We start from the raw sequence: 24,610 nt of genomic DNA, 5'->3' as shown, positions 1-24,610 counted from the left end.
TATGGCGGGGTACGGTGAGCATGGCCAGTGGCAGTTGTTCTTCTGTCATTCGCTGGAGGTTGCAGGTCCGGACCACTTGCTGAAAGGCACGGCGGGTGGCCCTATGTGCGGTCACTTCTTGCCAGTACTTGGGCCCCTTCTTGGTAAACAACACCAGATTCAGGTCTTTCAAGATGTTCATCCCAATAATCATGGGCGTCTCTGATTCAAAGCCTTCCCTGACCACGATTATCCCTCTCTTCCCGAGATCTTGGCCACAGATTTCGGTGTTCATCCAGGCAACTCCCGTCACCGGAATGGGTAGATTATTGGCTGCTTTGATCTTGATGGCGGTATCAGGGTCATAGGCAACCCGCGGATTTAGACACTCTTCGTAGAACTGCTCGGAGATGGTAGATACCTGAGACCCAGTATCCATTAACCCTTGTACGGCGATCCCTTCCAGTAATACTTCCAGGGTGGGGCTATTTAATGCAAGTTTGTTCCGTGGCTGGCTCTGTTTTCCTACACCCCTCTCTTTGGCGTCCCCTGCCGAGTGAGCCTCTTTGGAAGGGGCGTCTAGTTTAAAGGCGGCCGCTGTTGTGGGACATGGCTTACTGGTTCTGGTAGATCGGACTGTGTATGAACTTGAAAGTTCTGGGGGCAACGGTTGGCTCTATGGCGGGGATCGCCGCATGTCCAGCATCTTCCCATCGGCCGGCTGGGTTGTTGTCTCGCTTGCCGGCCCGCCTGTTGGTCTAGGGTGAGCTGTAACACCTGTTTCTGCAACTCTGCCACCATCTGCTTCAGTTCTTCCGTGTTGCTGTTCGGAGTCCCGATACCAGATATGGACCTGCAAGCCGCGGTATATGTCTGTGTCTCCACGACAGGTCCCCTTGAACGTTCTATAGCTTCTTGTTTGACCTCAGCGAACGTAAAGGCCGGATTTATCCGGAGTAGATCTTGGAACGAGCGGTTAAGGTTCGGGTCTCTCAATCCGGTCACGAACTGATCTCTCAACACCAGGTCACGGGCACCCGTACTAGCTATCTGTTCTTCTTTTCTACAGGCTTGTTCTAGCAGCACTTGAAGGGCATTGGCATATTGAGGAATGTCCTCCGACTCGAGCTGAGTACGCCGGAAGAACATATAGCGCAATGTTCCCGCATAAGTGGTCGGCCCATAGGTGTTCTCCAGCGCCCGCACCAAGTCATCCAACGTACGCTGGCCCCTAACCGTCTCCAGCCTGACTGTCGTCCACGCTTCCCCCTCTAATGTTAGCATGGCCATCTCTGCTAAGGTCTTAGGATCAGTGTTATACATTTCCCCACTATCTTAAGTTGTTCAGTCCATTCAGTTACAGGATAGTTCCGTCCGTCAAACTTTCTCACTTGATTGACAATAGACGGCGGGGGAGCTGTCCGGTTATAAGTTACTACCGGGGGATGATTTTGTTGGTCACACATCCTGCCGACTACGCCACATGAAGCGACCGGTGGTAGGGCTGCGGGTGTGTGTGTATGCTCTATTCCAACAAAATCCCCATACTCAGATTTTACCGGTAGTAACATTTCTTTACTAGGAAACATATTTATAATACAATCAACCGAACTATCTGCGCACATGTGTATAGTGGAGTCCCCCCGGATCTACACTCCTTCCGGGTACGCAGCAAAAAAGAAAGGAAGAAAACAACAAAGAAATGGCAGCAACTTTCCCTAACTTTCCCTACAATCACGTACCAGTCTATCCCAGAAGAAGATGCCGGTCCCACGTCGCAGGCCTGGAGTCTCACGATGATGGGTCCCGGTGCAGCACTGAAGGGATGCAGCTCCTCGGTCTTTTCCTTTGATCTTCCCCCGCTGGTAACGGATTCTAGTCAGTCTTTTAGTCCCGGGGCACACCGAGCAGAAGAAGGGAGGTCACGGCCCCTGTACTTGCACTCAGGGTGTGATGCTCTGCAGTCAAGTTGTCACAGCCCCTGGATTTGCACTCAGGGTGCGATGCTCTGCAGTCAAGTTGTCACAGCCCATGGATTTGCACTCCGGGCGCGATGCTCTGCAGTCCGGGGATGGCAGGAACCACTTCCACAGGGTGATTCCTCCAAGAATCCGGTGGCAAAAGAGCCCTGTGTTCAGAGAGACCACACGCAGCTCTCTCCTGGCTAAGCTCCGGGGCTGAATAATTTTCCCGCACTTTCTCTTCCTGGTTAAAACACACAAACTGCAGAAGGGGATTTCCCAGCTCTGTGTTTGTGATTGCATAGTCTGACACTGCCCCCTTGTGGGCAAGTGCTGAAGCAATATTCAAATCCATTTCTACATTAATGATGCAGTCTGAATTGTTGATCCCATTACACATCAACTGGGATAAGTCGGCTTTGATGCCATTAATGCATGGGTCTGGAATTTCAATGGAGGGTAGGTCACCTCTGCAAGTGGTAACTAGCTTTAAATACCTGGGGATACACATACAGAAAGACCATACACTAGACCTGCAGACGAGTATAACCCCACTTCTGGAGCACGTTAAGCTTAAATATAACTTGTGGAGCAAGCTACCCCTGTCAGTGGTTGGCAGAATAAATTTAATCAAAATGATATTACTTCCAAAGCTTAGTTACACACTACAACATAGTGCAGTATCAGTACCCAAATCCTTCTTCTCAATGGTAAACTCGCTTACTACCTCTTTCATATGGGGGAAATCCAGACCCAAACTTCGGTTATCCATTTTACAGAGATCCAGAAGACTGGGAGGGATGGCTTTACCGGAGTTCTTCCTCTACTACCTCGCGGGACAGCTTAGGGCACTAGAGACTTGGATGCCTGGATGTCAGCTGCCAAACTCTGAGAGTCACTTGGCACACGCGGCTGGGACTGATTGTTTAGTGGGTTTTCTGGAATCAGAAGGACTGAGAACACCACGGCAATTACCCCTCCTCAGGTTGGCAAGATTAGTCTGGCGACAAGCCAAGAGGGTGGTGCACTTCGAAGGGGTGGTGGCAGAACTCCCATTATGGGGGAATAGCCACTTCCATACTCTGAGAGATCACCCCTCGGCACAATTCTGGGCCACTCACAGCGTCAGTGCATTAGGTGATCTTTCTGTCCCGGGAACCACAACCTTCAAGTCCTTTGAACAAGTCCAGATTGAATATAATGTTCCAAGATCACAGTTTTTTAGATACCTGCAGATTCGCACAGCGATTCAATCCCACAAACAGAACATTGGAGTGAGGAAATTGATATCATCACTTCCTATGATAGGTATTCTAAAATCACAAGGACCTCGAGGCCTCATCTCAGCTATATATACTTACCTGTTGTCGGTGGGGGTGGAGTCGGACCCCTTGCCAGCCCAGGATAGATGGAAATCTCTAATTCCCTCTCTCCAGGGAGAGGAATGGGAAGAGATATTGGAATCTCCGGCTGCGGTATCCCCATCAGTTAATAATAAGTTGATTCAATGCTACATTGTCCACCCGGCATACCTTACTCCAACTCCATTATTTAGTATGGGCCGTTCTCGTACATTGGAGTGCCCGAGGTGTCATCTCTCAGGGGAAAATTTCATACATATGATTTGGAGCTGTCACAATATATCTTCGTACTGGCGGGGAGTGACATCTCTGCGGACATCGATTGTGTCGATTCCTGTTTTATGTGACCCTTTGATATGCCTGTTTGGGGGGGGGAGAAGAGTCCTGGGATCATTACATGACAATATTCCTCATAGAGGCATTGTTTCTGGCTAGGAAATTAATAGCTCTGAGGTGGATGGGAGATTGGAATCCAACTGTGCGGTCCTGGGTTACACTAGTCAATGCAACCATAGTCTATGAGCGGGTGGTATATTATAATAGGGGTGCCTGGGAAAATGTAACAAAATCTGGGGTTTGTGGAATTCTTCTCCAGACACTTGCGGAGGTTTGAGGGAGATTATGCGGATAATGGTGGTTCCCGTTAGATGTTGGGATATGAAACACTGTCCAATGGTATATTGAGGTATAATAATGCAATGCGGCTGTTGTTGTTCTTTCTTCCTTTTTCTCTTCCTCTTTCTATCTTGTTTTCAAAATATGGTCATGCTGATAGAGCTGTTCTTATGCTCAATATAAGGCTGGTTTCACACTACGTCTTTTTAACATCCGTTGAAAACGTTTTTTTAGCGGAAGTACGGATCCTGCTTTTACAGCAAATAACGTATGCAAACGCATATGTTATTTTGCAGGATCCTGCACTGGATGTTTAGGGGCGGGCATTGGAGTCATGTGATCGGGAGTGAGGGGAGCTAGACTGGGAGCCGGCTTCTGACAGCTGCAGACGCTGGTAACCAAGGTAAACATCGGCCTTGGATACCCGATATTTATCTTGGTTACGAGTGTCTGCAGCTGCTAGGAGCAGGGCTGCCTGCACGCGTAACCAACGTAAACATCGGGTAACTAAGAGAAGTGGTTACGCGATATTTACCTTGGTTACGAGTGTCCGCAGCTCTCAGGTGGGGGAGAGGGAGGGAGGGAGGAAGGGGGAAAGACAGATAGAGAGAGAGAGGGTGAGGGAGGGAGGAGGAGAGAGAGACAGATCACGCGAGACTGGTTCTGGGCATGCTCAGTACTTTCTGGGCATGCTCAGTACAAAAGCAGGATCCTGTCTATCAGCACGCCAGCGTTCACCTGCGTTCGCGTGCGTTATAGTGCGGATCCGGTGACTTGCAGTATTTTGACGCAGCTCAAAAACGCTACAAGTAGCGTTTTTGAAACATGTTAAAAAACTGCAAGTCACCAGATCCGCACTATAACGCACGCAAACGCAGGTGAACGCAGGTGGACGCGAGTCCATTGCAAATGCATTGAAATGAAAACGCATTTGCACTGGATCCGTACTTCCGCTAAAATAACGTTTTCAACGGATGTTAAAAAGACGTAGTGTGAAACCAGCCTAAAATTAGATATTTATGCAAATGATAAGTAGTATGGATAATAACATTGTTCTATCTTAAGTGCTAAAGATATTATGGACTTTATATGACTGTTTATTGTTATATTTAAATATTACTATCTATATACTGAGCTATTGTTATATGGCAAATGTCAGTTGTACCATGTTTGAAATTGTTAATAAAACGAAGTTAAAAAAAAAAAAGAGTCATCACGTGTCTTGGTGGCTCTCAAGAGTGCTGCTCCCTGAAGCCCGGTCTGGGGCTGGGTTGCTGAGCTGGACTCCGATTCCCCTCTCCGTTGGTCTCAGGTTGTGTTTGCCTGCTGTGTTGTCCACCCTCTCTTCCTGAACCTGTAGGGGAGCCTTTTCTGTAATTTCCTCCTTCATTAGATCTCCTCTCCTGAGCCTCTGCCCGGCTTCTGTCGTGTTCTGACATAAGGATGTTTTCCGCTTCCTTGTGGTCTTTATAATATGAGAATGTTCCATTGGAGTTCCTAACCTTTAGTATGGCTGGGTAAAGTAGTTGGCATTTTACTCTTTTGTTGTACAGAAATGTGCACAGTTTGCTGAAGTCCTTCCTCCGCTTGGATACATCAACCGAATAGTCCCCAAAGATCAGCAGTCTGTTTCCTTGGTATTGTAGGGGCCGTTTACGTTCTCTAAAAGCCTTCAATATTTCTTCTTTGTGCTTGTAGTCGAGGTATTTGACTATCACTTGTCTGGCTCTTGGCGGGGATTTACTGCTTGGGCTTTGTCCTTCTCCTTTGTTCATCTCTTGTTGCCTCAATGGTTCCACTCTGTGGGCCCTTTCCACTCTAAATTTCGCTTTTATACCCAACGCCTGTGGTAGTTCCGCCTCACAAATGCTGTCTAGCTGTCCTAGTGATACCGATTCTGGCAGCCCCACAATACGAAGATTGTTTCGTCTCGACCTGTTTTCTAGATCCTCTGCCTTGTCTTTCAGGTATTCATTAGATTTTATTAAAGTTGCTATTTGTTCTTGCATGGTCGAGATTGCCTCCTCAGAATTAGAGATTCTCTGCTCTGTTTCTGTCAGTCTATTTGAGTGATCAGTCAATTGCTTCTGCATGGCGGCTAGTGAAGATTGTATGGCTGCCTCTATGGCTATTTTTATTTCCTTAGACAGATGAGATGTCACTTCTATTGCCAATTTTTTATAATCCACATGGATCTCTTGTACTTGCTTATTTTGGCCAGCAGGTGGTGCTGTTTTCTTAGACCTTCTTGTTTGTGTGGAGCCTCTGCCTCCCTCTGCCGCCTTATAGGGCCGAGGTGGTAGTGGGTCTTGCTGCTTTTTGCTTCCTTTACCAGGAATGGCAGAGGATGAACTCCTCCTGTAGTGAGGTTGTCCCCATTTGCCTCCTCTCTCCCTCCTTTGCTGGCCTGCATCTTCCTCCGGCCTTCCTGATCCTCCACTGCCCCCCTCCATATCGCCGGCCTCCTCCTCTCTCAGCTCTCCCTCCATATCTCCCTCATCCTCCCACTGTGAGCTGCCCTCCTCTGACCCCTGCATCCGCCTCTCTCCCGCTCCAGATTCCTGTGCCTCCTCAGCCGTGTCCTCCATTACTCTGCCTCTCCGGCATGGATCCATCTCGTCTCTCCCCTGCACCTCTGGCTCTGCCCCCGACAGGCTCGCCGGCGCCATGTTCATTGCATCCACATCTTTCCCAGCCGCAGCGTCGCCGCTCCTCCCGGGTCCTTCACTGCAGCCAGCGCTTCTCAGCAGGTAACGATCCATCGCTGCTGACCTCCGCTTTCCTGCTGTGTGACTTTCGTCTTGTTCCCGGAGGTGGGGGGCTTCTTTCAGACTGGTTTTTCCAGGGGGTGGCGGGAGCTTCTCCCTCAAGCCTCCACCTCAGCCAGGACCGGATCCGGAAGTTCAGGCACATGAGTATTTTGATCACGATACTTGTTATACATGTCGTCCTACTCCAAGCTGTATAGGCTGAGAGCCAACTACCAATTAAGTAAATCCGGTGATGTGCCTCTCTGTAATGAGGAGGGGTGCGGTGTAATGACATAAACACCCTGTATAAGGGGTGCTTAATTATTAGGCAACTTCCTTTCCTTTGGCAAAATGGGTCAGAAGAGAGATGTGACTGGCTCTGAAAAGTCCAGAATTGTGAGATGTCTTGCAGAGGGACGCAGCAGTCTGGAAATTGCCAAACCTTTGAAGCGTGATCACCAAACAATCAAGTGTTTCATGGCAAATAGCCAACAGGGTCGCAAGAAGCGTGCTGGGCAAAAAAGGCGCAAAATAACTGCCCATGAATTGAGGAAAATCAAGCGTGAAGCTGCCAAGATGCCATTTGCCACCAGTTTGGCCATATTTCAGAGCTGCAACGTTACTGGAGTATCAAAAAGCAGAAGGTGTGCCATATTCAGGGACATGGCCAAGGTAAGGAAGGCTGAAAACCACCACCTCTGACCAAGAAACAGAAGATAAAACCTCAAGACTGGGCCAAGAAATATCTTAAGACTGATTTTTCACAGGTTTTATGGACTGATGAAATAAGAGTGACTCTTGATGGGCAGATGGATGGGCCAGAGGCTGGATCAGTAAAGGGCAGAGGGCTCCACTCCGACTCAGACGCCAGCAAGGTGGAGGTGGGGACTGGTATGGGCTGGGATCAGCAAAGATCAACTTGTGGGAACTTTTCGGGTTGAGGATGGAGTGAAGTTCAACTCCCAGACCTACTGCCAGTTTCTGGAAGACAACTGCTTCAAGCAGTGGTAAAGGAAGAAGTCGGTATCGTTCAAGAAAAACATGATTTTCATGCAGGACAATGCTCCATCACATGCACCCAACTACTCCACAGCGTGGCTGGCCAGTAAAGGTCTAACAGAGAAAAAAATAATGACATGGCCCCCTTGTTCCTCTGATCTGAACCCCATAGAGAACCTGTGGTCCCTCATAAAATGTGAGATCTACAGGGAGGGAAAACAGTCCACCTCTGGGAGCAGTGTCTGGAGGCTGTGGAGGCTGTGGTGGCTGGAGGCTGTGGTGGCTGGAGGCTGTGGTGGCTGCTGCACGCAATGTTGATGGTAAACAGATCAAGCAATGACAGAATCTATGGATGGTGGCTGCTGAGTGTCATCAGAAAGAAAGGGGGCGATATTGGGCACTTATTTTTTGGGGTTTTGTTTTTGCATGTCAGAAATGTTTATTTCTAGATTTTGTGCAGTTATATTGGTTTACCGGGTGACAATAAACAAGTGAGATGGGAATAGATTTGGTTGTTATTAAGTTGCCTAATAATTCTGCACAGTAATAGTCACCGGCACAAACAGATCCTCCTAAGAAGCCAAATCTAAAAACCCCTCCAACTGACAAAAATATTAAGCGCTGATATTTATGAGTCTTTTGGGTGATTGAGAACATAGTTGTTGATCAATAATAAAAAAATCCTCTAAAATACAACTTGCCTAATAATTCTGCACACGGTGACACCAGGTGGGAGGCAAATATACCAGGATGGGGGACATATATACAAGGAAGGAGCCCCGGATGCGGTACATTTGAACAGGCTGGGAAACATTACTACATAATGGTGGGAGGGCAACTGATATGTCTTTATATTATTTACAAGGCTATAAATCTGGTTAACAATCGGGGTGAGGGGGTGGGAGTCGTTCACAGTCTTCCCCTGCACATCGTGTCTGACAGAGGTGTCCAGTTTAGATCTCGGTTCTGGAGGGCCACCTGCAAGCTACTGGATGTCACCTTGAACTTCTCGTCGCCCTATCATCCGAAGTCCAATGGCCAAGTGAAAAGCTTGAATCAGATCCTGACGATCTTCCTGCGGCACTTCGTCAATGAGCACCATAGTGACTGGGTCAAGGTCCTTCCTTGGGTGGGGTTCTCGCTTAACAATCACACTTCTGCAACTGTCCACACCGGCTGCTCTTACGAGATCCGCTACTGCTACTTCTACAACCAGAGACTGTTGGTGTCCGTTGCGCCAGCTGCCAAGATACCGTTGATCCACTGGGGCTGCCCTCTGTTGGCTACCTACCAGCGTGTGTGTCTATCGCCACCTCCAGTGGCTTTCGTTTGATCCTCCAGGTCAGTGATCGGTACCTTCAGTCCAGTGGATAAACTAACTCTTTGCTCGCCGAACATTACATCCGGTGACATTTGAATAAAATGAAACACTATGGAGTAGACCCAGGAGGATCTCACCGCTGACACAGGCATAAAAAGCTAGACTGCAGTATACCAAAATGTATGTCATTAAAATCCATCTGGGAAAGCGTCTTGTGGACATATGAAGCCAAGATAGAGCTTTTTTGTGAAGTGAATCATTCTATTATTTACCAAAAACAGAATAAGGCCTACAAAGTAAGGCTCACAACACCTACAGGTACATATGGTTGAGGGCAGATAGGTTTTGCTGCCTCTGGCAGTGGGGGCCCTGACTGTGTGCAAGACATCATGAAATCTGAAGATACCAGAGGATTCTGAGTGACAATGTAGAGCCCAGAGTCAGAAAGCCGGGTATAGTCCTAGGTCAGGGGTCTCCAGCAGGACAATGACCCCAAACACTTCAAGAAGCTCCAGAAATGGATGGAAGCAAAGCCCTGGAGAGATCTGAAGAGGCCGCAATGAGTCCAGATCTAAATGCCATTGACTCCTGGGGAGAGATCTGAAAATCGGCAGAAGACGTCTTCAGATACGAGAGACCTGGAGACGTTTATAAAGAAGAGTCTGAGCTTCCCGGTGAGAGGAGGAAGAAGCTGTGGACGGGGACAGGAGGTGACTGATGGAAGGGATTTACTCCAGAGGGGAAAGGACGTGCAATCAAATATTAGGTTGAGGCTGACTATTCTGTCCGGACCATTTTTGGGGTTTTGTATGTTCAATTCGCCTTTTTTTTCTCTGTTTATTTGGGTTTTCCCAATACACACAAAGGAAATAAACACGGGGATAACAAAATATGCGTAATTGCCATAATTGTCTAGGAGAAATACTTCTGGAACAAGTTCAAAGGTGCCAACACTTTCAGCCATGACTGTATAGATTCATTTACATGGTTATTTCATGACTTCCATCTCCATGAGGATATTTTGTGTATATTCCATGCTGCGCGGGCGTGGGTTCACCACACATTTACACATGTCCTCCCGGACACGAGTGGCTCTCCACCATCGCATGGGCACTACACTGTTCCTGACGTTAACAGAGATCTCTCTGGCTCCTGCATTGGGATCCCTCTTAATTAAACATGTGAGCGTTCCTCATGCGCCCGCGTCATATGATGCAGCATCACTCGCATGTGACGGGGACAATCCGCATCGGACAGGCTCATCGGTCAGTCATTTTGAATGGATTCCGATCTATCTTTTCTCTGAAGGTGCTCCTAGCAGCGATACGTGTGGACTCCATTCCACGGCACTCAGACCTTGTCCCCCAGTGTCTCAGAGGCTTTGGACATCACATAATGGGTCTGATCTGCTCGTTTGTTATTTTTAGCTGACCACAGACTATTGCACTCATAACTCATGTGAGCAAAATCCTACTGAAGACCCTACAAAGACGGTAACAGCCTCACTGTGAGGGAGCGGCCGGAGGAACAGGCAAGACTCAGAAATAGCAGAGGAACACGAGATGGCATGGCTGACAATAGATGAATAATGGAAAAGGCAGTTGGAGACCATGAGGAACATGGGTGTTGAACCAACTGACAAGCCCCATTAGGAAACGTTCCATCCACCAAAAATTAACAGTCCAAGCGGAGCGTGGTGACACGGCACGAAGTAGAGCGAGGCGTCAGACAATGCGGCATCCCGGCACTAATTTTCATCAATTTATATGCAGAAGATGCTTTCAGGAAGGCTGGACTTGCCAAAACAGAAGACGGAATCAAAATGATGGAAGAATCATCAAAAATCTTAAATACGCAGATGATACAACATTGATAACAACAATCGTCGACTTATTACAGAGTGGCAAGATGGAAAGCTCCAACATGGGGGCTCCTACTCAATACAAAGATGACAAAGATATGGACTACTGCCAGGTACAACTGGGACACACGTGAGATGGACGGCGACAAACTGGAAGGTGTAAAGGACTTCAACCTCCTGGGATAATGATCTTTTAACATGGAGAGACAACACCGGATGAGAATAGAATAGCTATGGACAAATTAACAATGAAGTCACTGGACAAGGTCCTCAAATCCAGGAGCATTTCACTGGTGACCAAAGACACTGGATACCATGGATTGTAAAAAGAACAAATTCATTCTGGAACAAATCAAGCCAGACATGTCACTGGAAGCAGTCACCAAGCTAAGACTTGTCTACACATGATACCAAGAGAGCAATCACTGGAGAAGGACATCATGGTCAGAAGAAGAGAAGGAACAAGGCGAAGAGGAAGACCAGCAACCCGATGGCTTGATACAATCAGGTCCTCCATGGTCTTCTCCACGTTTATCTTATCTAGGTGGAGAAGACCCTGGTGGACCTATCTAGGTTTCTACAAGATTGATTTTCCTACAGCTCGTTCATCCATCAAGTCGTCATGACTAGGGCCTGGTGGACCGGACTGTAAAAATCTGGATCCCAGCGGTTTCACAGTTGCCGGTTGCCGGACCCGGGCTTCCAACTGTTTGATCTGGATCTTGAAAAATTTAAAGAAATGAAAAGAAATTAAGAATAAAGTGAGCGCTTCATACTCACCCAGGCTCCGGCCCGGCTGTACGCTGCTCCCACGCTGTTCCAGTGCTGCCTCCCTGCCGCTCATTTCATATGCACGGCTTTCTCCGCCCACCCTAGCCTCTGTGATTGGTTGCCATCAGACGCACCCCCAGCCTGTGTGACGCGTCTCCCTGCATCCAGTCATCGCGGCTCATTCATTCTGCACTCACAGCCGGCAGTCATGCTGCTCTATGGTCGCTCGCTGTGATATTCAGATGTAGCAGAGCTGGAATTGTTGTGGGATCTTGTGTGGATTATGTCGGACCTGCAGGGTGGGTTGGGGTTAATAAAGTGGTGAAAGAGGTGGCTTTTTTGTCTTTTATTCCAAATATAGGATTTTTTCAGTGTTTGTATTTAATTACTGTCACTTACAGGTTAGTGATGGGGGGTCTCATAGACGCTGCCATCACTAATCTAGGGTTAAGTAGCAGCTGTGCACTGCTATTAAACCCTTATTACCCCGATTGCCCAGCACCAGGGCAACGGAAAGAGCCGGTAAAGCTCCGGGATTGTCGCATCTAATGGATGCGGCAATTCCGGGCAGCTGGAGGCTGATATTCTTTCCAGCCTGAGAATACCAACCCCCAGCTGGCTTTATCTTGGGTGGGTATCAAAATTGGGGGGACCGCACGTCATTTGTTTTAATTATTTATTTAAATTAAAAATAAAAAAAAAATAAATCCGCATGCGATTCCTCTTCTTTTGCTGCCCAGCCAAGATAAGTGCAGGGATGGGGCTGCAGCCTGCCCCGATCTGTGCTGGTATCAGAATACAGAGGGGGGGTCGACCCTGCTCCAATTGTTTTATATATTTTATACCACGATGCTGACGGTAGATGCTAGAGTGTATGGGCTCGTTCCAGGTATGACGTCATTTCAATACGCTCCTATCACATGATATATCACATGATAGGGGCGAGTTTAAAATTCCATGTTTCCAGCCAGAATAAACTTTATTGTTCCAAGTCCACGTGGGCATGGAGGTGTTTATAATAGAAATGGGGGTCTGGGGTTAGACCCCCACATAGAGTGCAGAGGGGGGGCGAAGACGCCCCTTGCATGAATATGGTGGATGAGAGGAAACATCACCGTGCCCATCAACCAAGCCGCTCACGCCCTCTAACCTGGAATGAGCCCATACATTCTAAGCTCATGGTAGATGCTAGAATGTATGGGCTCCTTCAGTTACACTGCTTTCCCCGCCCACTGGCTGTTCTGGCGCCTGTGATTGGCTGCAGTCAGGTGACATGTCACTCAGGGTGGGGGCGTGTCCGACTGCGCGTCTGACTGTGATTAGCGGCCCAGGAAGTGAATGCGAGGCCCGGGTGCAGAGTACAGCCGGAGATCTCTCTCCCATATCTCTATCTACCACCATTTCTAATCTCCGGATTCTGATCCCCATAGACCCAAATGGGGGCCGGAATCCGGAGAAGAAGAGCAAGGACCCGCCGATCCCGTTTTTTTGCGAGTCCGCCACGCTCTAGTCATGGCTTGAGATCGAGCTGAAGGCCACTAAAAACCTCCCGACAACCTGTGATATTATCTCCTGTCCCTCTGAGTAATGGATTGCTGCAGCTTCATGCTATTAACACTATTTATAGCGCCAGTCTGATTTATTACACCGCTATACTCTTACGGTCTTTATTACACCGCTATACTCTTTCGGTCTTTATTACACCGCTATACTCTTTCGGTCTTGTTTTATTACACCGCTATACTCTTTCGGTCTTGTTTTATTACACCGCTATACTCTTTCGGTCTTGTTTTATTACACCGCTATACTCTTTCGGTCTTTATTACACCGCTATACTCTTTCGTTCTTTATTACACCGCTATACTCTTACGGTCTTTATTACACCGCTATACTCTTTTGGTCTTTATTACACCGCTATACTCTTTCGTTCTTTATTACACCGCTATACTCTTTCGGTCTTGTTTTATTACACCGCTATACTCTTTCGGTCTTTATTACACCGCTATACTCTTTCGGTCTTTATTACACCGCTGTGAGGCAAATCCCGGGATATGAAGATGAATTATGACTCCAGTCATAATCTCTCATCACTCCCTGGCAGTGCCCCCTCCCTTCTTGTTCTCAATGTCCAGCATCTGTGAAGGTGTTACACCTCCATGGCCATGTCCTGTGATATGGAAATGAGGTGGTGTGGGAACAATGGACACAGGATGACTCCCTGCCGTCACCCTGTAACAAGAGTTGTATCTCATTAGCAAGGCTATGGAACTAGCTAGACAGAACGACTCCAGTAAAAAATGGTTCATATCTCGCAAGCCATATTTCCGATAAATATGGCAACCATAAAAATGGTGTCTCCGCATGCGGACGATGCCGGCACACCCTTTTTATGGGAGCAGGACATTGGGAAATGCCCCAGGCGTGATATCAGCCAATGGGGAACTGGCAGACAGGTCATGAGTCCCCTCGTTCTGTAGCTAAATTCATAACTGTCACAATGAGAGCATTGGCGTCCGCCTACGACGCTCCCAGGCAAAGTTATGGCCATATTCCATGTTGTGGATTTTGTCCATAACTCCAGCCAGGGGTGGAGCAGTGCTCCCTCTGAGGTCACGAAGGTAGGAGGGGACCTGGATCTGCCCAGGTTGATAACCCTACTTCGGCCATTTTCCAGGGTTCTTTTCGCTGGGGGCACGTGTAGGAAACATCTGTGGGAAGGATCCTAGAAACCTGGGTACAGCGCCCCCCTGTGGCCAGACGCAACAAGATAACTGCTGGAACTGTGTATGCCTGTTTGTAACCCATGCTTTGATTGTAACTGTACTCTGACATATGTATATTCTGTAGATTCCCTATTGTATATATTGTAGTTTCTAGTGTGCTTTAGGCTGATTAAATTATATAATTAATCTTGGGCTGTTCTGTTATCTCGATCTTGAATCCCACGTCTGTGTGTTCGGCTAATAGTTACCGTAAATCGGTTGGTGGCAGCGAATTGTGCCAAGGATTATTGTGGGGAGGCCAGTGAGATTCGGGGAGATTTTATATATTCCGCCCGCGGAGGTCGGGGGAATATATACCTTACTCTCACCGGGGACCCTTCAATAATCGGCATAAGTAGTATAGCGGCCTCCTTGCTTATGGTCGGGCAATTCCATAATTGGCCTGACTATAAGAGGGGCGCTAGAGAGCGCGTCACGTGCTCTGTCTGTCGGTCGGGAGGTATAAAGGAGGGGTGACCCCCACTTGTTACCCCCCGATTGTGACGTACTGGTAGCCAGCGCGGGGGATTTCTGAGTGACCCCCCCGGTGGTTTGTGACATATTGGTGGCAAGCGGTGGGATCGAGATAATAGTGTGTGTGAGTGTGAGACCCATACTCCCAGACACTAAAGACTGCCTGCAGCAGCTGTGGCTGCTGGGGTCTTCAGACTAGCTCAACACTAGAGTGTCAGAGTGCAGATACTGTAAGGTGTGTGGAGGCATCAGGTGTCAGTTCTGTGTCAGTGACCAAAAGTCTGCAAGAATGGCTGATGGCACCAGGAGCAGAGCTATGCAACTGGCCAATGCTAAGGCAGGAGCCGAAGAGAGGGAGGACGGTGCTGTGGACAGCAATGAGGAGGTTGCCCACGAGTCCTCCAGGAGCTCGACGCCAGAAAACCGTTCTGCCGAGGACATTGCGCAACCTGGCACTGCTGGACAAGATGAGGAGGAGCTCACCCAAGGTTCCTCAACGAGCCAGATGCCAGCCCTCCGCTCTGAAAGGGACAGTGAATCGCCTAGCTCTGCAGCGTGCCGCAGTTCACCACGTGCCATTCCACCGAGCCTGGGAGGCTCGGATAGCCTTCTTCAAATGGCTATGGCCCTTCTCCAGGCTGGAGACCAGAAGGGCTACAAGGAACTCCTGGCAGAGCGCAGGGCAGAGCGGCACGCAGAGCGTGAGGCTGCGGAGCGAGAGCGGCAGGCAGCGCGTGAAGAGCGAGAGCGACAGGCAGACCGTGACTACCAGCTGCAGCTAGCTCAGCTCCGGCCCTCATCAGCCACATGTGACCTTCGAGACACCAAACTTCCAAAGGTCCGTGTTGAGGACTTCCCAGTGCTGGAGAAGGATGGAGACTTGGACTCTTTCTTGACTGCTTTTGAACGGACTTGCTTGCAGCACCATCTGGACAAGGACCAGTGGGCCAAATACCTGACCCCCCGTTTAAGGGGTAAGGCCCTGGATATCCTTGGGGATTTGCCTGCTGAGGCAGATCAGGGCTACGACACCATCCACCGGGCCCTGATCCAACAGTACAACCTCACTCCAGAGTCCTACCGCAAGAAGTTCCGGAGCCTACAGAAGGGACCAAAGGACTCCTGGGCTGACCACCGGCGGGCACTTGCCCGAGCTGCCGACCACTGGACCCAAGGCCTGCAGCTTTCCACCGGACCGGAGATCCTGGACCTGTTCATCACGGAGCAACTCTTGTGGAACTGCCCTGAGGATCTCCGCCAGTTCATCCGAGACCAGAAGCCAAAGGGGTCCACGGCTACAGCTGCCCTTGCCGATGACTACACCAACAATCGGGCTCCTGAAGCCAGGAGAGCAGCCACCAGCAGCACCTGGAGAGGGGGTAAGATGAACTCTGCGACTGCCCCACCTGCCCCTAGACTGCAGGGGGTGTCCCCCTCAACTCCCCTCTCCAGGCCCGTGGCAGAACCAAGACGGTGCCACCAGTGCAACCTACCTGGACACTTCAAGGCCATGTGCCCTCAGCGTCCCAAGGCCCCGGCTCCGTCCCCGTCCCAAGGGCCGCCCAAGGTGTATTGTGTGGGTGGGGGTGGTGGTAGGTCCCTGGACAGCTTCCAACCTGTCACCGTCGGCCGGTCTGTGACCATAGGACTGCGAGACAGCGCCTCGGAGGTGACTCTGGTGCGGCCTGAGATGGTGTCCCCCCAAGACTTGATCCCTGGAAAAACCCTCGCTGTCTCCGGGATTGGAGGCACTGACCCGGCGCTGCCTGTTGCTGACATTTATGTGGACTGGGGCGCAGGGCGAGGGGTGAGGGAGGTGGGGGTAACTGATCGGATCCCCGCAAACGTGCTACTTGGGACAGATTTGGGGCAGATAACCTCCCAGTTTGGGCCCCAACCAAGGGCTGAACCTTCAGCCAGTACTGACATGCCTCCGGACAATGTTAATGTGTTATCTATGAATGATGTAAGGAAGGAGGGAGTGAACTCTGATATTTCTGCTTGCATAGACACCATAGACACACACTCAGCTGCAGCTGTGACAGGGGAGGGGGTCAGAGAAAGGTGTGACAATGCCTCTACAAGTAATCAGCCTGTGGGCTGGGATCTGTTGCCCTCTGCAGGGATAAGCAGAGAGCAGGGTGCTGCAGGGGGAGGACCAGTGTGTGGGGTGGGGGCTACCACAGCAAATGTGGGGTCCCCAGAGATTTCACAGCGGGGTTCTGTTGCTGCAGGAGGGGAACAGGCAGGTGAGATTGGGGCCGGTCCAGGAGCGGAAGTGCTCCCAGGTAAGATCTCGGTGCATGGTTCCCCCACAACCGGGGTGTCAGGAAGCCAGGTAGGTCTGCCTGAACCGGCGACTTGGTCAGGAACGGAGGAGGAGCAGGCACGACCCACGGTCGCAGCGGCTGTGGCCGCTGTCACCCGCAGTGGGAGTGCTGGAAGCCAAGGGGCCTCCCGGAGGTCCGATAGCTCTTCCCCTTCTGACCAAGTGGCAGCCGAGTCAGGTGGAGGCCAGGACACAGGTCCCGGGGTACTGACCAAAGATGTGACAGTCTCGTCGATTCTGGCCACATCTAGTCAGGGGTTTCAGGCAGCGTTAGAAGCTGACGACAGCCTGAAAGCTCTTAAGGAGCAGGCGGCACAGCCTCCCTCGGACTCGGACCCGGAGCGAGTGGTCTGGGACCAAGGACGGCTGTACCGGGCCACGGTCCAGCAGGGTTCACCGGAGGCGTGGCCCAGGGACCGACAGTTGGTGGTACCCTATCCGTTCCGGACGGAGTTGTTGCGGATCGCACATGAGATTCCGATGGCCGGACACCTAGGGATCGCTAAGACCAAGGCCAGGTTAAACCAGCATTTCTACTGGCCAAAAATGGGGGCCGATGTGGCTGCCTACTGCCGTTCGTGTGAAACCTGTCAGAGAGTGGGGAAGGCGGGGCCACGCCCCAAAGCCCCACTGGTATCTCTGCCAATCATCGATGAGCCTTTCAGGAGGGTGGCTGTGGATCTGGTCGGCCCGCTGGCCATCCCCAGCAGCTCCGGGAAACGCTTCATACTGACGGTAGTGGACTATGCCACCCGGTACCCAGAAGCAGTGGCCTTGTCGTCCATTCGGGCTGACAAGGTGGCCACCGCATTGCTGGAGATTTTCTCCCGAGTGGGTTTTCCCCAGGAAATGCTCACTGACCGGGGGACCCAATTCATGTCCCAGCTGATGGAGGCCCTCTGTAAGCAAGTCCAGGTGCGACATCTGGTGGCCAGCCCGTACCATCCACAGACTAATGGCCTGTGCGAGCGGTTCAATGGCACCTTAAAGCAGATGCTTAAGATGTTGGTCGACTCCCATGGGCGTGACTGGGAGCGGTATCTCCCACACCTGTTATTTGCTTACCGGGAGGTTCCACAGGCCTCAACAGGATTCTCACCGTTTGAGCTCCTGTACGGGCGACGTGTGCGGGGCCCCCTGGCTCTGGTGAAAGAGGCTTGGGAAGGGGATTTGGCCACCCCTGGAGTGTCGGTTATCGAGTATGTCATGCGCTTCCGGGACAAAATGCAGGCCTTGACGCAACTGGTACACGACAATATGGCTCAAGCCCAGGCCGATCAGAAGCGTTGGTACGACCAGAACGCTTGTGAGAGGACCTACCAAGTGGGTCAAAAGGTGTGGGTACTGGTCCCCGTACCACAGGACAAGCTTCAGGCAGCCTGGGAAGGCCCATACCTCGTGTACCAGCAGCTCAACCCTGTAACGTACCTGGTCACCCTGGACCCTGCCCGTGGAAGGCGGAAGCCCTTCCATGTGAACATGATGAAGGCACATCATGAGCGGGAGGCATGTGCGCTCCCCGTGTGCAACCTGCCCGAGGAGGGAGAAGCGGAAACCCTCTTGGATATGCTAGCCCAGGTTAGGGCAGGCGGATCCATTGAGGATGTGGAGGTTGGCCACCAGCTCTTGGAGGACCAACGGTCCCAGCTGTGGGCCACCCTCCTCCCCTTCCGGGGGTTGTTTACCAACCAGCCCGGAAGGACTGACTTGGCTGTCCATCACGTGGACACTGGGGATCATCCCCCGATCCGGCGTTCAGCATATCGGGTCTCCCTGGAGGTGCAGCAACACATGCGCCAGGAGATTGACGAGATGCTGAAGCTGGGGGTGATCCAGGCATCCAACAGCGCTTGGGCCTCGCCTGTAGTCCTCGTGCCTAAGAAGGACCGAACCACTCGGTTCTGCGTGGACTACAGGGGGCTCAATGCTGTCACGGTCGCCGATGCGTACCCAATGCCACGCATCGATGACCTGCTCGATCAGTTGGCCGGGGCTCAGTACCTAACCATCATGGATCTGAGCCGGGGATATTGGCAGATCCCCCTGACTCGCAAGGCCAGGGAACGCTCTGCCTTTATTACCCCATTTGGACTGTACGAGTCCACGGTGATGCCATTCGGGATGAGGAATGCCCCTGCCACTTTCCAGCGGATGGTCAACACCCTGCTCAAGGGACTTGAAGGGTACGCGGCCGCGTACCTGGATGACATTGCCGTCTTCAGTCCCACCTGGGAGGACCACCTAGAGCATCTAGCACAGGTGCTCAGGCGGATCCACCGGGCAGGTTTGACCATCAAGCCGGGAAAGTGTCAGCTGGCCATGAGCGAGGTCCAGTACCTCGGTCACCGGGTAGGTGGGAGAACACTGAAGCCCGAGCCTGAGAAAGTGGAAGCCATCGCATCCTGGCCCACCCCCAGGACCAAGAAGCAGGTGATGTCCTTCTTGGGGACCGCTGGGTACTATAGGAGGTTTGTTCCATGCTATAGTAGCCTGGCAAAGCCCTTGACGGACCTCACCAAGAAGAAGCTGCCCTCTGCAGTCGATTGGACAATGGACTGCGAGACAGCCTTCCGGGCCCTAAAGGACGCCCTGTCCAGCCCGCCCGTGCTACAGGCAGCCGACTTCACGCGGCCGTTTGTAGTACAGACCGACGCCAGTGACTTCGGCCTCGGTGCGGTGCTCAGCCAGGTGGACTCTGCGAGCCAAGAGCACCCAGTCTTGTACCTGAGCAGGAAGCTGTTACCAAGGGAAGTTGCCTATTCCACGATGGAGAAGGAGTGCCTGGCCATAGTGTGGGCCCTGCAGCGTCTGCAACCCTATCTATACGGGCGCCACTTCATCGTGGAGACGGACCACAATCCCCTCAGCTGGTTGCACACCGTCTCTGGGACGAATGGGCGATTGTTGCGATGGAGCCTTGCGCTCCAGCAATACAACTTCACCATTCGCCACAAAAGGGGCCGTGACCACGGTAACGCAGACGGGCTGTCCCGACAAGGAGAGGTCGCGGACGGGCGCACGGGGGAACACCGGAGTGTGCTGCCCCCTAGCGCCCTCAAAAGGGGGGAGGTGTGAGGCAAATCCCGGGATATGAAGATGAATTATGACTCCAGTCATAATCTCTCATCACTCCCTGGCAGTGCCCCCTCCCTTCTTGTTCTCAATGTCCAGCATCTGTGAAGGTGTTACACCTCCATGGCCATGTCCTGTGATATGGAAATGAGGTGGTGTGGGAACAATGGACACAGGATGACTCCCTGCCGTCACCCTGTAACAAGAGTTGTATCTCATTAGCAAGGCTATGGAACTAGCTAGACAGAACGACTCCAGTAAAAAATGGTTCATATCTCGCAAGCCATATTTCCGATAAATATGGCAACCATAAAAATGGTGTCTCCGCATGCGGACGATGCCGGCACACCCTTTTTATGGGAGCAGGACATTGGGAAATGCCCCAGGCGTGATATCAGCCAATGGGGAACTGGCAGACAGGTCATGAGTCCCCTCGTTCTGTAGCTAAATTCATAACTGTCACAATGAGAGCATTGGCGTCCGCCTACGACGCTCCCAGGCAAAGTTATGGCCATATTCCATGTTGTGGATTTTGTCCATAACTCCAGCCAGGGGTGGAGCAGTGCTCCCTCTGAGGTCACGAAGGTAGGAGGGGACCTGGATCTGCCCAGGTTGATAACCCTACTTCGGCCATTTTCCAGGGTTCTTTTCGCTGGGGGCACGTGTAGGAAACATCTGTGGGAAGGATCCTAGAAACCTGGGTACAGCGCCCCCCTGTGGCCAGACGCAACAAGGTAACTGCTGGAACTGTGTATGCCTGTTTGTAACCCATGCTTTGATTGTAACTGTACTCTGACATATGTATATTCTGTAGATTCCCTATTGTATATATTGTAGTTTCTAGTGTGCTTTAGGCTGATTAAATTATATAATTAATCTTGGGCTGTTCTGTTATCTCGATCTTGAATCCCACGTCTGTGTGTTCGGCTAATAGTTACCGTAAATCGGTTGGTGGCAGCGAATTGTGCCAAGGATTATTGTGGGGAGGCCAGTGAGATTCGGGGAGATTTTATATATTCCGCCCGCGGAGGTCGGGGGAATATATACCTTACTCTCACCGGGGACCCTTCAATAATCGGCATAAGTAGTATAGCGGCCTCCTTGCTTATGGTCGGGCAATTCCATAATTGGCCTGACTATAAGAGGGGCGCTAGAGAGCGCGTCACGTGCTCTGTCTGTCGGTCGGGAGGTATAAAGGAGGGGTGACCCCCACTTGTTACCCCCCGATTGTGACGTACTGGTAGCCAGCGCGGGGGATTTCTGAGTGACCCCCCCGGTGGTTTGTGACAACCGCTATACTCTTACGGTCTTTATTACACCGCTATACTCTTTCGGTCTTGTTTTATTACACCGCTATACTCTTTCGTTCTTTATTACACCGCTATACTCTTTCGGTCTTTATTACACCGCTATACTCTTACGGTCTTTATTACACCGCTATACTCTTACGGTCTTTATTACACCGCTATACTCTTACGGTCTTTATTACACCGCTATACTCTTACGGTCTTTATTACACCGCTATACTCTTACGGTCTTTATTACACCGCTATACTCTTTCGCTCTTTATTACACCGCTATACTCTTTCGCTCTTTATTACACCGCTATACTCTTTCGCTCTTTATTACACCGCTATACTCTTTCGCTCTTTATTACACCGCTATACTCTTTCGCTCTTTATTACACCGCTATACTCTTACGGTCTTTATTACACCGCTATACTCTTTCGGTCTTGTTTCATTACACCGCTATACTCTTACGGTCTTTATTACACCGCTATACTCTTACGGTCTTTATTACACCGCTATACTCTTTCGGTCTTTATTACACCGCTATACTCTTACGGTCTTTATTACACCGCTATACTCTTACGGTCTTGTTTCATTACACCGCTATACTCTTACGGTCTTGTTTTATTACACCGCTATACTCTTTCGGTCTTGTTTTATTACACCGCTATACTCTTACGGTCTTTATTACACCGCTATACTCTTACGGTATTTATTACACCGCTATATTCTTTCGGTCTTGTTTTATTACACCGCTATACTCTTTCGGTCTTTATTACACCGCTATACTCTTTCGGTCTTGATTTATTACACCGCTATACTCTTTCGGTCGTGTACTTCACATGGTGCTCATAGCATGTGATGGTTTCATGTCGTGATGTTATAGGATGTTTCACAGTTATATGATGTATGTTGCATACTTTGACTGACACATGTCTATTGGTTATTATCCTGGTGTCAGCTGGTTTTAGCCATGATTGTGCAGTTTGTGACAAGTTTGTACAGACAACGCGCTCATCACATTGGAGACGGACACATCCACAGAATAAGGAGTCTGCGCTCTCGGGGCTCTGCTGCCATCTTTATTGGGTTCATTACATCCCTGCAAATCAACAATCCGGGGTCACTGCGAGCAAATGTGACCAGGATACTCTGCCCACGGCCACGCCACGCTGCCACGGATCAGCCGGTCACATCACTCACTCCACGCCTTTGGCTTTCAGCTCATCTCGGACACGTTTCAGATACTCAGGGTCCGGGTACCCAAACCTGCAGGAGAAAGATATGAGGGCATTACCAACCGGCAGAGCGGGGGCACCGAAGCGTCCCGGTGAGCTCCACCATCCGGCAGAGCGGGGGCACCGAAGTGTCCCTGTGAGCTCCACCATCCGGCAGAGCGGGGGCACCGAAGTGTCCCTGTGAGCTCCACCATCCGGCAGAGCGGGGGCACCGAAGCGTTCCGGTGAGCTCCACCATCCGGCAGAGCGGGGGCACCGAAGCGTCCCGGTGAGCTCCACCATCCGGCAGAGCGGAGGCACCGAAGCGTCCCGGTGAGCTCCACCATCCGGCAGAGCGGGGGCACCGAAGCGTCCCAGGGAGCTCCACCATCCGGCAGAGCGGGGGCACCGAAGCGTCCCGGTGAGCTCCACCATCCGGCAGAGCGGGGGCACCGAAGCGTCCCGGTGAGCTCCACCATCCGGCAGAGCGGGGGCACCGAAGCGTTCCGGTGAGCTCCACCATCCGGCAGAGCGGGGGCACCGAAGCGTCCCGGTGAGCTCCACCATCCGGCAGAGCGGAGGCACCGAAGCGTCCCGGTGAGCTCCACCATCCGGCAGAGCGGGGGCACCGAAGCGTCCCAGGGAGCTCCACCATATGGCAGAGCGGGGGCACCGAAGCGTCCCAGGGAGCTCCACCATCCGGCAGAGCGGGGGCATCGAAGAGTCCCGGTGAGCTCCACCATCCGGCAGAGTGGGGGCATCGAAGAGTCCCGGTGAGCTCCACCATCCGGCAGAGCGGGGGCACCGAAGCGTCCCAGGGAGCTCCACCATATGGCAGAGCGGGGGCACCGAAGCGTCCCAGGGAGCTCCACCATATGGCAGAGCGGGGGCATCGAAGAGTCCCGGTGAGCTCCACCATCCGGCAGAGCGGGGGCATCGAAGAGTCCCGGTGAGCTCCACCATCCGGCAGAGCGGGGGCATCGAAGAGTCCCGGTGAGCTCCACCACCTGGCAAAGCTCCAGAAATGAAGGCGTCCCGAGCTCTTGTTACTGAGCAGCAGCAGCAGCAGCAAAAAAAAAGTTTTTTGTTGATTTGCAGCAGATTTCACTCATCCACAATCACTACACGATGTGTTACTATGGGCGGACTCTACTACAGCAAGACCCACGGGAGAAATCTGGCTCCCATCACCCTCTTACCTGGCTGGGCCCTCGTGCTGGCTGGATCCCATCACCCTCTTACCCGGCTGGGCCCCTGTACTGGCTGGCTCCCATCACCCTCTTACCTGGCTGGGCCCTCGTGCTGGCTGGATCCCATCACCCTCTTACCCGGCTGGGCCCCTGTACTGGCTGGCTCCCATCACCCTCTTACCTGGCTGGACCCCTGTACTGGCTGGCTCCCATCACCCTCTTACCCGGCTGAACCCCCGTACTGGCTGGCTCCCATCACCCTCTTACCCGGCTGGACCCCCGTACTGGCTGGCTCCCATCACCCTCTTACCCGGCTGGCTCCCATCACCCTCTTACCTGGCTGGGCCCTCGTGCTGGCTGGCTCCCATCACCCTCTTACCCGGCTGGACCCCTGTACTGGCTGGCTCCCATCACCCTCTTACCCGGCTGAACCCCCGTACTGGCTGGCTCCCATCACCCTCTTACCCGGCTGGACCCCCGTACTGGCTGGCTCCCATCACCCTCTTACCCGGCTGGCTCCCATCACCCTCTTACCTGGCTGGGCCCTCGTGCTGGCTGGCTCCCATCACCCTCTTACCCGGCTGGACCCCTGTACTGGCTGGCTCCCATCACCCTCTTACCCGGCTGGGCCCTCGTGCTGGCTGGATCCCATCACCCT

General features: G+C 51.6%; 1 protein-coding gene across 1 annotated transcript in view; it reads right to left on the bottom strand.

Annotated features, from left to right (window-relative positions):
- Positions 1-22,605: 22,605 nt before the first annotated feature.
- The window catches only part of DTX3L (deltex E3 ubiquitin ligase 3L), a 45,071-nt gene continuing 43,066 nt past the window's right edge, over positions 22,606-24,610 (bottom strand). The window contains exon 5 of the mRNA XM_075318717.1: positions 22,606-22,814. Coding sequence (XP_075174832.1) covers positions 22,745-22,814 — 70 coding nt within the window. The 3' untranslated portion in view covers positions 22,606-22,744. The remainder of the gene's footprint in view (positions 22,815-24,610) is intronic.

Source organism: Anomaloglossus baeobatrachus, chromosome 7 (assembly GCF_048569485.1).
Source record: "Anomaloglossus baeobatrachus isolate aAnoBae1 chromosome 7, aAnoBae1.hap1, whole genome shotgun sequence".
In the NCBI taxonomy this organism is placed as follows: domain Eukaryota; kingdom Metazoa; phylum Chordata; class Amphibia; order Anura; family Aromobatidae; genus Anomaloglossus; species Anomaloglossus baeobatrachus.
Note: the sequence above shows the minus strand (reverse complement) of the source record. Positions and strands in the feature narration are given on the sequence as shown.